General features: G+C 52.0%; 1 protein-coding gene and 1 non-coding gene across 5 annotated transcripts in view; both read left to right on the forward strand.

The window, feature by feature from the left end:
* The window catches only part of UBAP2 (ubiquitin associated protein 2), a 165,609-nt gene that overhangs the window by 109,091 nt on the left and 40,749 nt on the right, over positions 1-15,769 (forward strand). For 2 of the 4 annotated variants that reach the window (XM_025852872.2, XM_025852875.2), the window contains exons 16-28: positions 571-610; positions 3,682-3,865; positions 5,043-5,112; positions 9,012-9,207; positions 10,043-10,134; positions 10,399-10,446; positions 12,719-12,797; positions 13,029-13,234; positions 13,502-13,601; positions 13,685-13,792; positions 13,945-14,012; positions 14,097-14,288; positions 14,409-15,386. In XM_025852872.2, coding sequence (XP_025708657.1) covers positions 571-610; positions 3,682-3,865; positions 5,043-5,112; positions 9,012-9,207; positions 10,043-10,134; positions 10,399-10,446; positions 12,719-12,797; positions 13,029-13,234; positions 13,502-13,601; positions 13,685-13,792; positions 13,945-14,012; positions 14,097-14,288; positions 14,409-14,504 — 1,479 coding nt within the window. In that variant the 3' untranslated portion in view covers positions 14,505-15,386. Of the gene's footprint in view, positions 1-570; positions 611-3,681; positions 3,866-5,042; positions 5,113-9,011; positions 9,208-10,042; positions 10,135-10,398; positions 10,447-12,718; positions 12,798-13,028; positions 13,235-13,501; positions 13,602-13,684; positions 13,793-13,944; positions 14,013-14,096; positions 14,289-14,408; positions 15,387-15,769 lie in introns of those variants that run through there. The other 2 variants (XM_073881453.1, XM_025852871.2) reach the window with 1 other exon arrangement.
* LOC112809683 (small nucleolar RNA SNORD121A) lies at positions 2,734-2,815 on the forward strand. Its single transcript, XR_003204640.1, has one exon. It is a non-coding gene; the product is annotated as a small nucleolar RNA SNORD121A (small nucleolar RNA).

The following is a 15,769-nucleotide window of genomic DNA, read 5'->3' on the forward strand; positions in this document are numbered from 1 at the left end:
ATTGTGCTGGATTTGGGCTAATACAGAGGCAACATCTATAAGGTTTGTCTTTTTCCGTAGTAGTTTTTTTTTTTTTTTTTTTAAAGATTTTTTTATTATTTGAGAGAGAGAGACACAGAGATGGTGAGAGAGCGCATGAGCGGGGAGGAGAGGGAGGAGCAGGCTCCTCGCTGAGCAGGGAGCCTGATGCAGGGCTTGATCCCAGGACCCTGGGTCGTGACCTGAACTGAAGGCAGACGCTTAACTGTCACCCAGGTGCCCCATTCTTTAGTAGTTTTGACATTGGGTCCTGGAATCGAGCCCTGCATCGGGCTCCCTGTTCCATGTGGGAAGCCTGCTTCTCCCTCTCCCACTCCCCCTGCTTGTGTTCCCTCTCTTGCTGTGTCTCTTCTGTCAAATAAAATCTTAAAAAAAACAAAAAACAAAAACAAAAACCAAACAGAATAAAACAGGCCATTGTTTCTTGACTGACCTATACTGCATATGTTTCTGGCTAAATTCCAATAGAAATTCAGATAAATTGTCATTTGGTTTTGTGGGTTTGCTTACTTTCTTTTTCTTTCCTTATAGAATGGACATAGTGGTGGTCGAAGTCAGCAGACAATAGACAGTAAGTATATAAACTAACCATTCTTGTTTTAGCTGGTGGAAATCAAACAGAAAAAGAGTGTAGCTAATATGGGGAAAACAACGGGTCAGTGACTAATTCTGCAAAAATAGTCCTTTTGCATTTTTTCTGATAGTTACTTCTGATCCATCACATTGGCATCTTTTCTTTGGCAGGGTTTACAAGGTCAGCTAGAGATTCCCGTGTGAGTAAGTTGTAGCTGTTAATAATGTCATAACTACAGCAGGAAGGAGGTAATAGCCTCATATCACTCTCTTCTAGTCGACTGCACCCCAGGTGTAGATTGTGGTATGGATTTAAAAGATGCTTTGCTTTGAGGTAGAGGTTCCAGTATTGTCATAGAGCTCTTCAATACTGGGAAGGACTTTTTTTTTTTTTTTTAAGATTTTATTTATTTGCCAGAGAAAGAGCACAAGCAGAGGGAGCAGCACGCAGAGGGAGAGGGAGAAGCAGGCTCCCCGCTAAGCAGGGAGCCTGATGTGGAACTCGATGCCAGGACCCTGGGATCACAACCTGAGCTGAAGGCAGTGCTTAACTGAATGAGCCATCCAGGCATCCCCTGGGAAGAACTTTTAAAAGAAAAATTTGGTGTGCTAGTTCAGGAAAGACATGCTCATTGCCTTCAGGATCTAGTGGACTGTTGCAAAGAAGAGAGGTCAAATGCTCTTCACTTATAAACATGTGGGGGAAAAAAATGAGGGTCTCCCTGCCCCCGATTCTCGTAAGCTCAGTGATCTCTAGAGTTGGTGCAGGTGAATCTGTTAGTTGTTTCTTTCCTTTGTTCTTGGCTTGGTTATCTGTGATTGTTGATGATTTTCATTCTTTATTCAGTAAGGCAAATGGGTATCAATATTGGGTAGAGAAGCCAGAAGGAGTTTTTTTATTTTTCCCCTAAGATTGATTGATTGATTGATTGATTTGATAGAGCACAAATAGGCAGAGCAGTAGGCAGAGGGAGAAGCAGGCTTCCCGCCGAGCATGGAGCCCGTGGTGGGGCTCGATCCTAGGACCCTGGGATCATGACCTTAGCCAAAGGCAGACACTTAACTGACTGAGACACCCAGGCACCTCAGACTTTCCTTTTATTTAGGATTTTTGGTAGTGTGGACATGGAATTTCATCAGTCCAAGAGGGGGCCTCAGTTGGAATTAAAGTGACACATGTGATTTACTCAGAATTGGTGTTGGTATTGCTGGGCTGCCGGAGCTGTTTGGAGATAACGGTAGCTATGAGAACTTCTGATGTCAGAGGACATTCTCATTCCACAAGCCTTGGTGACAAGTTTCTTTAGTACAGGCATGAGATTGAGAACACCTAGAGGTGTCCTAGATTATTTGGAGATTTTTTGTTGTTTTCAATTATCTCTACACCCAGCCTGAAGCTTGAACCCACAACCCCGAGATCAGGAGTCACACGCTCTACCAACTGAGCCAGCCAGGCGCCCTGATTATTTGGAGATTGTAATTAATTTTTTTAGAGGTAGGGGAGGGGCAGAGAGAGAGAGCGGCAGAGGGAGAGAGAATCTAAAGCAGGCTGCACACCCAGCTTGGAGCCCAGTGTAGGGCTCGATCTCACAACCCTGAAATTATGAGTTAGGTTATTATTATTTAATAATAGTAAATTATTAAACCGACTGAGCCACCCAGGCACCCGTATTTGGAGATTTAAAATGAGATAGTGAGAAATGAAATGTCTGGAAAACAGTGTGCATTTTAGATAGGTTTTTATCCTCCATCTGTGTCTTACTTCCCACGCTCCTCCCTCTCCCCCCCCCCCCGCCCCCATTCTTTGAGAGGCCTCTTGTGAACTTGTTATCAGCATGACCCAAGACCTAGGGAGGTAAGTTATGAGTCTGAGTTTTGGGTCAGGGGCATCTGTGGTGTTTTCATCTGGTGTCTGTAACAACAGGTATCATGTTTGGAATAGACTGTCAGTAAAAAACAAGCCTCTAGACTATAAGGACTCCCAAAGAATGGGCCAAGTTGTGTGTTGACCCTCTTGCTATCTGTGTTTGTTTTCAAATCATCCTTTTTAGAGACTAGTATGTTTTCCATTCGGTTCCCAGGGAGTCCTGTGGGTAGGTAGAGTTTATTCTTTCTTCCTGACTGGAAAAGACAATGATGCTTTATATCCAAGCACATATCCGAGTTACGCGTGTGGATAGAACTAAAACTGAGTCTTTTCTACAGCTAGGTTTGATCATATTTATGTTCTTCTGGAAGCCTAATAAGCTCCTTCATGTGCCCTGAGGGTTTTGTTTGTTTGTGTAAGGAAATGCTCACTGTGAATGTGAAAGTGGGTGTTGCCAGTGGCTTTTAGGTATCTGTAACACTCCACACTGTATGTACCCTGGGCTCTCAAACCCCATTTGCCCCGAATTGGCTGTGAGCTTTTCCAGGTCAGCCTGATTTAATACTGACTTGATAGAAGCAAATACCTAACTCTTTGACGGTCTTGCCTACCAGATTTGTCCTATCCCTTGTGCCTTTTGAGACAAATTTGCCTCACATTGTAATCCTGTGTATCAGTCTCAGAGCCTCTTGCCCTTTCTAGTGCAGCTCAGGGTTGGGTTCCTTTAATTCGGGGAAGTATGTCCACGTTTTAGGATAGTTTAGGGTTGGTTAAAAAGCTATCAATTCCTATTCTTGGCCAAGTCCTGTTGTTCTTACCTTCACATGTCAGTTTTATTGGTTGTATTGGACAGAAATGGCTTGTGTATTTTCCCCGGGGAATGTAACTTTATATGTTTCTCAAACCGATCCTGATGTGTTACAAGACATAGAGCATAGGGGCACCTGGGTGGCTCAGTCGTTAAGGGTCTGCCTTCAGCTCAGATCATGATCCCAGGGTCCTGGGATCGAGCCCCGCATCGGGCTCCCTGCTCAGAGGGAAGCCTGCTTCTCTCTCTCCCACTCCCCCTGCTTGTGTTCCCTCTCTCGCTGTGTCTCTCTCTGTCAAATAAATAAAAAATCTTAAAAAAAAAAAACAAAACATTGAGCATATTTTAGATACTTATGATTGGTTCTGGAGCTAAACCGATCTGTTTCTTACAGCTACTTCATCCGTTCCAGCTCCAAAGACAACAGATCCTCCCTCCGCCCTCCCGTCTGTGGGCCCCCTGCCCAGCACCACTTCCTGCACTGCGCTTCTGCCCTCTGCGTCTCAGCACACCGCCACTTTGCCCTCCATGTCCCAGCCTGCTGACCTGTCCAGCAGTCCCCTCTCTCAGCTTAGCAGGTATGGAGAAAATAAGGGCCCCAAATGAGAGGCACACTGGGGTGAAGTCCCAAACCGTTATAGAAAGCAGTGGCAATGAACAAAACCCTCTTGTTGCCCCCAGCACGGTGGCCTGGTCTTTAGCAATAATGTGTCAGTGCGTAGGTTTTGGCTGGGTCGTGGTCTCAGAAGCACCAGATGTGTAAACCGTGCCTACTTGTAATGCCTCTGCTGCCGCAGAGCACTGGGGCTTCTGGGAATGGGGGGGGCCGGAGAGTCGCTGCTGCCCCTCTTCTTGGACCCCTGAGGAGTGTGCCCTGAGCCTGGCCTCTCCTCTCAGCTCTGGGCTTGGGTCCCTGCGATGTGAAATAAGAACGATGTTTGGTTTTTGAGCAGGTCTTTCACTTGCTCTTGTTCTGGCTTCAGAGACTGAATTATTAGAACAGGGTGTAGGCTAATGGATTTTGTTTGGTCCTCATCCTATGTCTTTGGAGTAGAGTATGTAGAGTATACCCTCTTCCCCCCCTTAGCCAGGAATAAAAGCCTTTGGTTTGAATTCTTGATTTGATGGGAAGTCAGGCTCTGGCATGGGAGCGGTGGGGGTTTGAACGTAGGAACTTTCTTCCCTCGCACACAGATCGAATGGGGTCTCTGTGGCTGGCCAGTGTTCTTAGTGCAATTCTGTTCTTACTTTTTACAGTCTAAAGAGCAAATGATTTTATTTTATTTTATTTTTTTTAAAGATTTTATTTATTTATTTGAGAGAGAGAGAATGAGAGATAGAGAGCACGAGAGGGAAGAGGGTCAGAGGGAGAAGCAGACTCCCTGCTGAGCAGGGAGCCCAATGTGGGACTCGATCCCGTGACTCCAGGATCATGACCTGAGCCGAAGGCAGTTGCTTAACCAACTGAGCCACCCAGGCGCCCAAAAGAGCAAATGATTTTAGTTGGCTGAAGCTGGCTCTGGAGGTTTCCCAGGCATGATATCCCAGATCCTCATGGTGAATGACCCTTTAGATCATTTCTAAACATCCCAGCACCTGGTCTGGGCCCCCAGGTGATGATGAATGATGGGTGTGAAGCCAGGGCTCCTCTTGGAGGGATGGGGCAAACTTAGACCTAGCCCACCTGGACACGTGGGCCTCTCCTGTGGGGTGACTCGGTGGGGTGGACACGTGGTGCTCTGTTTTGTCTTCTAGTTCACTCTCCAGCCATCAGAGCAGCCTCTCCTCTGCACACGCAACGCTCTCCTCCAGCACATCACACACAGTAAGTGTCTTCTCGGTCCCATCATCCCCCACCCTGCTCAGCGAGTTCGGCAGAGCTTTGTCCTGTGCAGGTGGAGCTTTGGTTTGTGGGTTTTGAATGTCTTAAGATAATCTCAAATTGCTCAGGTATATTACCTCAGTCTAGGCCTGTGGTTTGAGCTGTTGATTTTCCTAGGCACCATGGAGGACATCTTGCTTCCTAAACTGGTTAGGGGCTGGATTTGTTCCTAAGCATTCACTGAGCTCCTTGTTTGTTAGAGGAGCCTTTTGAACCCACTTTGGGGTTGGTCATGTTGAGGTGTTTGAAGTAGGCTCATTGCTAATTTCAGCTTGTGCTCCACCAGAAGTCAAGTTGAATCAAGAGCATTGTTCTAGATTACCTTCTGTTATTTTGGGAAGGCCACTGTAGAGAGAATGTTGGGAGGGAAAAGTGAGAGCTTGTGTGAGGACTAGCTGTCTTTTGCCGCATGCACATGTCTCTCTCTCTCTCAGACTCCCAGCCCTGGCTCTTAGCCCTGTCAGTGTAACTGCATTCCAGTTTGTGGGTGGTCATGGGGACGTTCCTCATTGTGGCCTGAGGTTTTCTGTCCACTCCTCCTTCGTGCCATCTCAGGCCGTCCTCCCCAGCTCAGAGGCAGGCTTTGTGGAGGTTGATAATGAAGAGGGAAGCCTGGAGTGTGGAGAGTCAAGCATGGAAGTACAAGCGGGGTGCCAGTTGGCAAGCATCCTAATGTGCTAACGAGTAACCCTGGGTGATGGCTATCAAAGTGTGGCTTCTCAAGGTGCGGAGTTGGGGGCACAGTTTCAGGGGTGGGTCTGTATAGCTTGTGGTGGGTGGAGGAATGCAAGGTGGTGAGATGGCGAAGAGGCAGGGTGGTAGTGGGGTTCTTCACTCAAGCTGGGGGACCCTGAGCCTGAGGGTGGGCAGACACGTACTGAGAACAGATAGCAGGAGATGGATCCCCAAGCAGGGAAGGAAGTTTGGGGTACAGATCAATAGGAGAAATTAGAAATTTGAGAAATTAGTGTCCTCTGAAGAAGAGGTTATTTGCTACAGAACGGAGTGATGGCGAAGGGTCAACTCTCCTTACATCAAGATGTGGCTAACTCGAGTTATCCGAGTGAAATCTTGCACAAAATTCTTTGTCATAAAATACATAGATCACCGTCTTTATAGCAGAGTACAGGGTGGACGCCTCTGTCCTCGGAGTGAGCGCCTGGCCCCCTGCCTGTGCCTGCTGTTTGGCTGGTGGGAGCTCTGGGTGGTTGCCATCCCGAGCCCTGGACAGCTGGCCTCCTGGCCCCCAGCCCTGGTGCATTAGAGCTGGTGTTCTTGCTCGTGTGGGTTTGCCGTTCTCCATGTCTTAGCAAGAAACTCCAAACCACCACGGCTAGAGTGGCCTCATCCAGGGTGTCCCAGACTTTGTCATGAGCCAGAATTGCTGCTTTGCTAGTACAGTTACAGGATTCAGTAATGAGAAGTATGAGGACATACACACTGAAGTGTTTTTCTGTGTCATGTCTGCTTGGCTCTACCCCTCCTCCTACGATTTTCTTGATCCGCTGGAGGTTTTTTGAACCCATAAAGTAGGAAATGCATACACTGTCACTTTTCCTCTGCCTCTTGCCCTTTTTCTTTGATTTTTTTCCCCCTGTAACATGCATGGGAGTGTTCCCTAGATAGTGTCCTTCAGCGTCCACCCCCCCCCAATGTAACAGTGTTTCTCTGAGATATTTCTGTGTTGAAACATAGATTCTGTCTTCTTTATCATAGCTCTACTACGTCACATTATTAAATCACTCACTGCTGGAGATGCGGGGCCGTTTTCTGTCTGAACACTATAAATGATGTTACATTCGATAACTTTCTACCTTGCTGTGTCTGCAGAAGCAGTCCTGGAGGTTGAATCCCCAGGCATTTGATGTTTTATACAAATTGCCGAATTGCAGTCACTGCACAGTGATTCTAACCTGTTTACTTCCCACTGGCAATGAAGGAGATGTGCTCTTTCCCCGCTGCCTCCTCAGATCATGTTACCAAATATTTGTATGTTTCCCCTGTGTTAATTGAAAAATGACCTGTCAGTACAGTGTTTAATTGAATGAGATTGAACATTTTTTTTAATATATTAGAATGCCATTGAATTTCCTTTTCAGCGAGTTCTTCATATTGTTCATTTTTGTCAGGCCCTTGGTGTCTCTTTCTAGGCAATCCATATGCAGGAGAATAGAAAGTAGCCCTTTGTGATGGGAGGTGCAGATACTTTTCTCAGGTTTGTCACTTGATTTTTGACTTTTGTATAGTCAGACACCACGGTCTTCTCACAATCTGTTGGAATTAGGTCTTTCCCCTGGAAGTTTATGAAGGAAATCTCCATGTTTTCTCCTGCCTTTTGTGTCGTTGTGGAAGGGTTGGTGCAGCTGCGCTTTTCTGGGCCCCTTCTGAGGAGCCAGCTCCAGTGCCCCGTTGGAGCCACTGTATGAGCTGTTTAAATGGAGTGGAGGGCAGTTAGGCCAGCCCCCCGTGGCACTCACAGATTGGACAGGTGAGGGACAGGGACAGGAGCGCTGTCAGGTTCATTTGGCGGTAGGAAAGCTTGCTGGGCGACTTTGAGTTCCTTTCAGCAAATCAGGCACTGATTTTCTAGTAAGCTGCTCTTTTGTGGATTCCCCCTCTCCCCAGACTAGGGAATAGTAATTTTTTGTCCTGTGGTTAAAAGAGTTAAAAAGTTCTCTGACTAGGGACACGTAGGCACAGTGGTCAAAGCTGTTCCTGTTTGTGTAGCGGGTGGTCAGCCTGGCTCTGTGCAGAGGAACGTGGAGCCGGTGCTGGGACAGGATGGCCTCGCCTCTCCCTGCCCCTGGGGCTCTCCTTACCCAGCTTCCGTCAGCAAGTCCTGGGGTGCCCCAGGAGACCACGACTTTGGCTATCGTCACCTTGTTGAACTGATTCTGGATGTCAGGACCTTAAGGTCAGTGCTCAGCTGGGTAGGGCAGCCTGTGAGGCTGGGACCTAACACAGAGCTGTGTAGTGGAAGACCATTGCATGGTTGTTCCCCTTCTCCTGGAGCTTCCTATTCCTGAGGCTTCTCCTCCAAGAGTTTCCAGATTACTTTTTTCTGTACATGCTCTGGTTTGAAGGCTGGTCTCAGTCTTACAGAGCCTTTTCTTCCTTTGTTGGGCCTTGTTTTGTGCAACCAGGTGCGTCTCTTCTACCCACCCCTCAGCCCTTGAAGCCCTTTCAGGTACCTTGTTCCTGCCTGTAGTTGAGCAGCTGGCCAGGGTTCCTGGAACTCTTCAGAGCTTTTGTTGGGTTTCACCCTTCCATCCTAGGTGGATCCTGTTGAAGAGGCAGAGATGCAGGCCATGCCCTTCTAGGTAGGTCTTAGTGGCCTGCACAGTGTCCCCAGGTTATGAGGAAAGGCCTCTCTTGGCCCCCTGTGACTTCCATATCAGACTAGTTAGGAAGCCTAGTAGAAGGCAGCTGTCCCCAGAAGGCTCTGACTTGGGCTGGGCTGCCTGTGGTGCCGTGATGGACTCCCTTGAGACTGCTTGCTTTTCTGTGAGATGGGTTCTCACCTCACATGCCAGTGGTCGGGGTTCATATCTGACCTAAGGTTTACGTGGGTGTCTGTATCTCAGGTAAGACAGCAGAGCTCGAACAATGATCTTTAAGAGGGTGTTGGTCAGCAAAGCTCAGCTTTAACTGCATGATACTCAGCTCAGGAGCTGCGTCCTGACGGCCTCATCCAGCTGCAGTGTGGGGGCCCACAGTGAGCACGGAGCACAGAGCCCCTCAGACGGGTCTTCAGAGTGCAGACCCAGATGCCAGACCAGGTTCTTTTGCACTCTTGTGTTTTGCCACCACATCCATGTGTCCTCGCTTTTTTGTTTTGCCAGCATGCCAGTGTGGAGAGCTCCCCTTCCCTCCAGTCCTCAGCCACCTTTTCAACGGCAGCAACCTCTGCCTCGGGTGCCACGTCCTCAGGGCTCAGCCTGCCGAGCAGCATGAACACAGTGAACAGCCTCTGCCTGGGGGGGACCACTGTGAGTGCCCCCAGCAGCAGTACCAGGGCCACGCCCTTGGTGACCTCAGGTGTGTGCTCCCCAGACATTTCCTACTTATCCCCTGCCCCTAGAAGGTGATGCTTGGCTTCCCAGGGAGGATGCCTAGAGGTGGCTGCTGGGCATGCTGGGTAGCTACAGGCATAGGAACATCTTGGTCTCCCTCCAGCTCTGCCATTGCTCCCTGGTCCACTTTGTTCCACTGACTTCTTAGAGAGTCCCAGTCCTTCCAGTGATGATGTGTGGGGATGGGTGAAACCAGTCTTCTGGTGGGCTCCCCCTGGGCAGGATTCCTGGTATCCTTTGTGCCTGTAGGTCCCCTGTCTTTTCTGTCCTTAGTCCTCCCTGGAGCTGAGATGGCCTGGTGATGTGAATGGACCAGGGAATAGCTCTCTTGGGCTCCTTCTGGCCACTTAGTGTCACTGATTGTCCTTCAGCCAGACTTGGGCAGTCTATGTGGACCAAGCAAACTGTGGTTTGGTAGAAACTCCTGAAAGCTACTTTTGACACAGCCTGTCCCCCTCTGCTGGCACCACCCAGCCTTCGTTCTGTTCTGAGGCGGCAGATTGTTCCTTATGTTCAGGTTTGCTCAGTGCTGTGTGACAGGAGTGGGTGAGGGGTGGTGTTTCTGTCTGGGCATGGAACCCTCTGATGTGGAAAGAGCCTGAATGTGGTGTCACGTGCTTTGTCTCCCCTACTTCCTGGAACAGCCTTCTGTGTCTCTCAGCTGCTGCCCTCCCCTCTTGGTGGTGGCCCCATATAGGGCAGCACTGTGACCGTGAGCTCAGCTCCCCCTCCCCCACAGTAGCTGAGGCAGCTCACTCTTTGTGGTGGCATCTTCACTCATTTGATTTTTGCTTTTACAGGCAAAGCACCCCCTAACCTGCCCCAGGGAGTACCTCCCCTGCTGCACAACCAGTACCTCGTGGGCCCTGGAGGACTGCTTCCTGCCTATCCAGTGAGTGCATGGTGTATAGCTCCAGGCTGCCTGGCTCCTGTGGCCTTAGAGGCTGACACCTGGCAGGACCTGGTGACGCGGGCCTTGGGCTGCTCCTTCCCTAATATTTCTCCCTCATCTGAACCTTCATCAAGGTGTCTTCCCACAGCAGATGGTCTGAGTCCCCGTGTTCCATCTCCCCAACCTTGTTTAGGCCCCTACATGGGCCTGGGCTTCCCAGGGGATGGTACATGGTCCCTAATACCCTTTTTGGTCCTCACGCAGATCTATGGCTATGACGAGCTCCAGATGCTGCAGTCACGGCTGCCAATGGTGAGTGGGATGTGGTGGGGGATGAGGGGCTTCAGGCTCTTTCACAGATTCTTCCTCCCTCGGCCTTCATTGCCACCCTACTGAGAAAGCTTCTGGCCTTCGAGCGTTGTGCCTCATGTCACTGTAGCTGGGCAAGAGTGTCCTGTGCTTACAGCTTGGGAACTTGGAGACCGTTGGGACCTGAGGTCCCAGGAGGCAGTGCTCCCTACTACATGTGGGTCCTTCTCTTCCTTCAGCCCCCCCCCATTTTGAAAAAGGAAAACCATATGGCCTAGACATGGGGTTGCCTGACCACCTCTAGAGTTTTTTTCACGTCTTCTTCTTTGAAGTGCCGTTCAGTGTTTTTGGCCTCTGAAGTGGCCATCAGTGATGCTTGGGATGGCAGCATGGCTCGTCTGTCCCCGGCTGGGTGACCCGCTGGGTCCTTGTGGAGCCGACCTGCCATCACTGCTTACAAGCGCGCCGGCCTCAGGGAGTCACTCGTTGTGCAGCCTCACTCTGAGGCCGGGGCTGCTGCAGCTTTCATCCGACCCTTGCTTGCAGGCTGGGGCGCCTCAGTGCACAGGTCTTGGGGGGGGTGGCGGGAGGCGGTGCTGAAGGAGGTGTGCTCCCTCCCTGACAGACCTGCCGCCCCGCCCTGCCTTCCTTGCTCTGGCCTTTGCTGGACTCATGGTGATGGAAAGTAGCTGTCTGAACGCCCCTGCTCCATGTGAGGTTTTCCCCCAGTGTGGCATCCTTCCTTAACTCTTCCACATCGGCTGCCCCCTGCTCTGCTTGCGCACAAAGAGCTCAGGGGAATGCAGGTATCCCCTCCACCTCCCGGGCCTGCTGGCTGAAGCTCTTGTCTCTCAGGAGAATGCTTCTCCGGCTGCTTAAGTATTTCCAGAGGCAGAGGTGGGTGGCTAGGCGGCTCTTCCCCCTGGGTGCCGCCCATCACACGACTGCGCCCGTGTCTCCGAAGGACCCAGAGTGGATGTTGAAGACATGGCAGATTTCTGGGGTGGTCAACAGAACTTAGGGTCTCTGGGGAATGCCTGAGCCTTAGGGCTTTGCAGAACAGGAACTGGAAGTGGCCCTGGCCCCCTGACTCTCAGGAGGAAACCTTGTAGCCACCTGATCTGAGAGCCCCAGGCATCAGATGGGAGTGTCAGAGGGGGTCCTGGTGGGGGCCCCCAAGAGGGACTCAGTGGGATCCCAGTCCTGGGAGTCACCCTGCCTTGTAAGTCTTTGTATCCTTTTGTGCCTCAGCAGAAATCACCTCTGAGCCCACCTCTTGACATACATTATGTTCGTTTTTCAACCCTTTGTTCACTGATTATAGAGTCTGGTACTTCTGTGCCTAGTCCCGACCTTTACTTTTTCCTTTTTTCTGTGAAAGAGCTCCCCCTCCTGGGCTTGCTCTCGGTCTGTCCCCGGTTGTGTTCTTGCTACCTCTGCGACTTCCTGGTCCTGCTGCCTCCTGGGGTTCTGGGCTGAGGAAGCTAATGGGTTTCCTGGAGGTTAAGTGGAGATGAGGCTGAAGGAGGGTAGAGGTGCCATCCTGTCTGGTTGTGACCAGGCACTGTTGCCCACGAAGAAAGCAGGAAGGCTCCCTTTGGGGCCCAGAGGCCAGGGGGCCATATGTCCAGTGCTGGCAAAGCCCTGGGTGGTGAGTGAGGGCCGGGTCAGGCCTCCCCTGCCCCACAGAGCTCTGCTGTTTGGCGCTCTTGGTGCCCACACTTGCCCTGGCTCCCCCGTGGTCAGTGCTGCCATGACAGCGTGGGTGGTAAGGGGCCAGTTGGGGACCCTACCTGGGGTCCTCTTAGACCTGTGCCTGCCTGGCATTGCTGCTCTGACGTCTGTTAAACCCTCAGGCACCCCCTCTCCTGCTGGTTCCTTTTCAGGGTGCTGTAATCCAGTCAGCTCTCCTAGCTGCCCTTTAGAGTCTGTCACCTAGGAAAAGCCAGTGGAGTCGGTTTGGCCTGTGGCGTTACCAGCGCCCACCTGTGCCGTAAATTACCGTGAGATTGGGCCGTCTGGGGCTCTGCCTGGCGAAGGCTGACGGACTTGTCAGCGCGTCTGCACACTGTGCGGCTGCCACATTGCACAACTCCAATGCGCAGCACTTTCTTTGAATTTGGGGCCGCCCTCTGGGGGTGTGCCTGTGTCCCTGCAGTCCAGCCTGTCCGGGGAGCGGGGCATCACCTGGAGTGCCTGGGCTGCCTGCTGGGCCTGCTCTCCTGGGACTGGGCCGAGGCCTTTCTGCTGATGGAGCCTCCGTGGTCTCTCCTAGGATTACTATGGGATTCCCTTTGCCACGCCCACAGCCCTGGCCAGCCGAGATGGGAGCCTAGCTAATAACCCGTATTCAGGTCAGTCTGTTCAAGGGGTGAGGAGTGGGGGGGCGGGGGGGCCTGGGACCGGTCCGCAGCTCATGCCAGCATCTGGAAACAGAAGCAGAAGGGCTGAGCGAGGCCTGCTCGCTTCCTGTTGAGCCGGCAGCTAGACCTGTCCCTATTGACAGGAGCCAGTCTGGCTTTTTTCCTTGTTGGATAAGGAGGGGGTGGGGGCAGTGATTCGAGTCAGTGTTCCTCTTCTCCTAGGTGATGTGACAAAGTTTGGCCGAGGTGACTCTGCATCCCCTGCACCCCCCACCACACTGGCTCAGCCGCAGCAGAGCCAGTCCCAGGCCCACCACACAGCCCAGCAGCCCTTTCTGAATCCTGCGCTGCCCCCTGGCTACAGCTACACTGGCCTCCCCTACTACACAGGCGTGCCTAGTGCCTTCCAGTATGGGCCCACGATGTTTGTGAGTGTCGGCGGTGTTGTTACTCCAGTTGTGGGGACCAGAAGCAGGGAGGGAGGGACCTGACCCTACCCGGTCTCACCTGGCCGTGAGCAGTGTGTTAGGCTGGGGCCAAAGCTCCTTTCCCATGTGTTTTTACGGCCAGCGCGGGCCGGCCTACCGAACGCAGGTGCTTTGTGGTTGTGCTGCCTGGGGCGAAGCCGGGGGATACCTCACCTCCTCCCCTCTGCCCTGTTCCTCCACTGACGCCTCTTCCGCTTGCGCCGCCAGGTCCCTCCGGCCTCAGCCAAGCAGCATGGTGTGAACCTCAGCACCCCCACCACCCCTTTCCAGCAGGCCGGCGGTTACGGCCAGCATAGCTACAGCACAGGTGAGAGGTGCTCCCAGCACGGAGAGATGCAGGTGGGAAGGCTCGCCTAGCTCACACGTGCCTCTTGTACCCTGCCATGCTAGGTTATGACGACCTGACCCAGGGGACAGCAGCGGGAGATTACACCAAGGGCGGCTATGGTGGATCATCACAGGGACAAAACAAGTCTGCAGGTTCTGGGCCTGGCAAAGGTAGCGTCTACCCCTCCTTTCCAGGATTGAGGCCCAGAGTAGTTGTCTTCTACTGACTCTTTCTCAGGCAAGGCTACCCCAGAGTGCCCCTGGAGGTGGGGGAGGCTGGAGCTGGGCTCAACGGCCATGGGAACAACTGCTTTCCCTCCTAGGCGTGTCCGTGTCTTCAAGCACCACCGGCTTACCTGACATGAGCGGCTCAGTGTACAACAAGACTCAGGTGAGGGAGGATTCGGTTGGATGGGTCTGCCGGTGGGAGATGCCGCCCAAGCTGGCCCCTTACCATGGTCTCTTTACCTTGCAGACTTTTGACAAGCAGGGATTTCACGCAGGGACTCCTCCACCATTCAGCCTGCCCTCGGCCTTGGGTTCCACAGGGCCCCTGGCCGCCGGTGCGGCCCCCGGTTATGCGCCCCCACCGTTCTTGCACATCCTCCCTGCCCACCAGCAGCCTCACTCACAGCTGCTACACCACCACCTGCCACAGGATGCCCAGGTGAGCCCAGTGATGGAGGCAGCCACCCTGCCCTAGCCTCGGGGGCCTGCTCCAGCCCTTACAGCCTTCTCTCCTCCTCCTCCTCCTCCTCCTCCTCCTCCTCCTCCTCCTCCTCCTCAGAGTGGCTCGGGTCAGCGCAGCCAGCCCAGCTCCCTGCAGCCCAAGTCGCAAGCCTCCAAGCCCGCCTACGGCAACTCTCCCTACTGGACAAACTGAACCTTTGAAGAGGGGTGGGCTCGGGCGGGGCTTACCCTGGGCAGGAGAGAACACACGGAGCCCATTTCTGGAAGCCCAGCGCCCTTTCCTAGAATTCCTGAGACGTGTAACTGTGTTAGCCGAGCCTCTGTGGGGAGCCTGCCTCCCAGACTCGCTATTGTATGTAATGTATTTATGTATGTATTTGTAAATGTGATAGAAGTCTTGGGGGCCTGGGGGGGTACAGCTGCTCCTCTTAGCCAGGTCTGCAATCCCGACTCGAGCCCCTGCTCGCTGTAGCAAATACGCCCCTTTCCCACTCTTGCCTTCAGGCCTTCTCTGTGGCCTCCCAGCCCTTGGGCAGCTGGGAGCAGTGTCTGGAAGGGCTGCTTTTAAGGCAGTTTGGGGACTGGGGTCAGGTACCAATGAAGAATCACGACTTATCTCACTCCCTTGTAAGCCATTATTTGAGTTTCCTTCCCTGTGTAATGACTTTAGCCCTCTCTCTTTTTGAGAAACTGGCCCTTGTTGTCATTTGTCATGTTCCTCTCCTACCAAATCTTCATCTGGGAATAGCAGAGATGTCCTTCCTGCTCAACATGAAAGTGGCACCTGTTTGTCTTCATACAAACCAGAGGCTTCTGCTTCTGGTCTTGTCCCCAAGAAACTTGCCTTCCTCTGGCTGACCATTTTTTAAAACCGTCTGAAGTTGTGCTCAGAGATGTTCAGTCAGTCTGCTCCCTTTAAAAAAAAAAAAAAAAATCAAAGATACACCTTCACCTCAGTGAGAGCACGTCTCCAAGCAAAGGCTCCTCTATTCCAGTTGTCCTGAACCAGGTGGGCGACTGTTTCAGGGGTTTTCTCTTTTGCCCAATCTCCACCTAATAAAGTTCTGAGAGCATGCACGGTGTCTGTGTGGTGTGACTGAAAGGGTGAGCTCAGGGCACAGGCCGTCTTCGTGATTGTTCCAGGCACCGTGGACTTCACAGCAGAGCTGTACAAGTAGAACCCACATGGTCAGTCTTCTGACAGCGGGTTGTGAGGGCTTCAGTTGGCACCCCTTCTTTGTCCCGGTCAGCATCCACGGAGTGGAAAGGTAAATGAGGCTGACAGGGCACTGGGCAGTGGTTATGGAAGTTCACTTTGATAAGGCAATCTCTTACAGGCCCCGGTCAAAAGGAGTACCAGGGCGGGGTCCTTTCATTTCCAAATGTCAGCAGACATTAAAATCTGAAAGGTAAGAGCGGAGGATGTGTTTCTCATGGCCTGAGAGGAAGTTTGAACAG

This window comes from Callorhinus ursinus, unplaced genomic scaffold (genome assembly GCF_003265705.2).
Source record: "Callorhinus ursinus isolate GAN/ISIS: 27379988/994484 unplaced genomic scaffold, GSC_fseal_2.0 scaffold42, whole genome shotgun sequence".
Taxonomy (NCBI): Eukaryota; Metazoa; Chordata; class Mammalia; order Carnivora; family Otariidae; genus Callorhinus; species Callorhinus ursinus.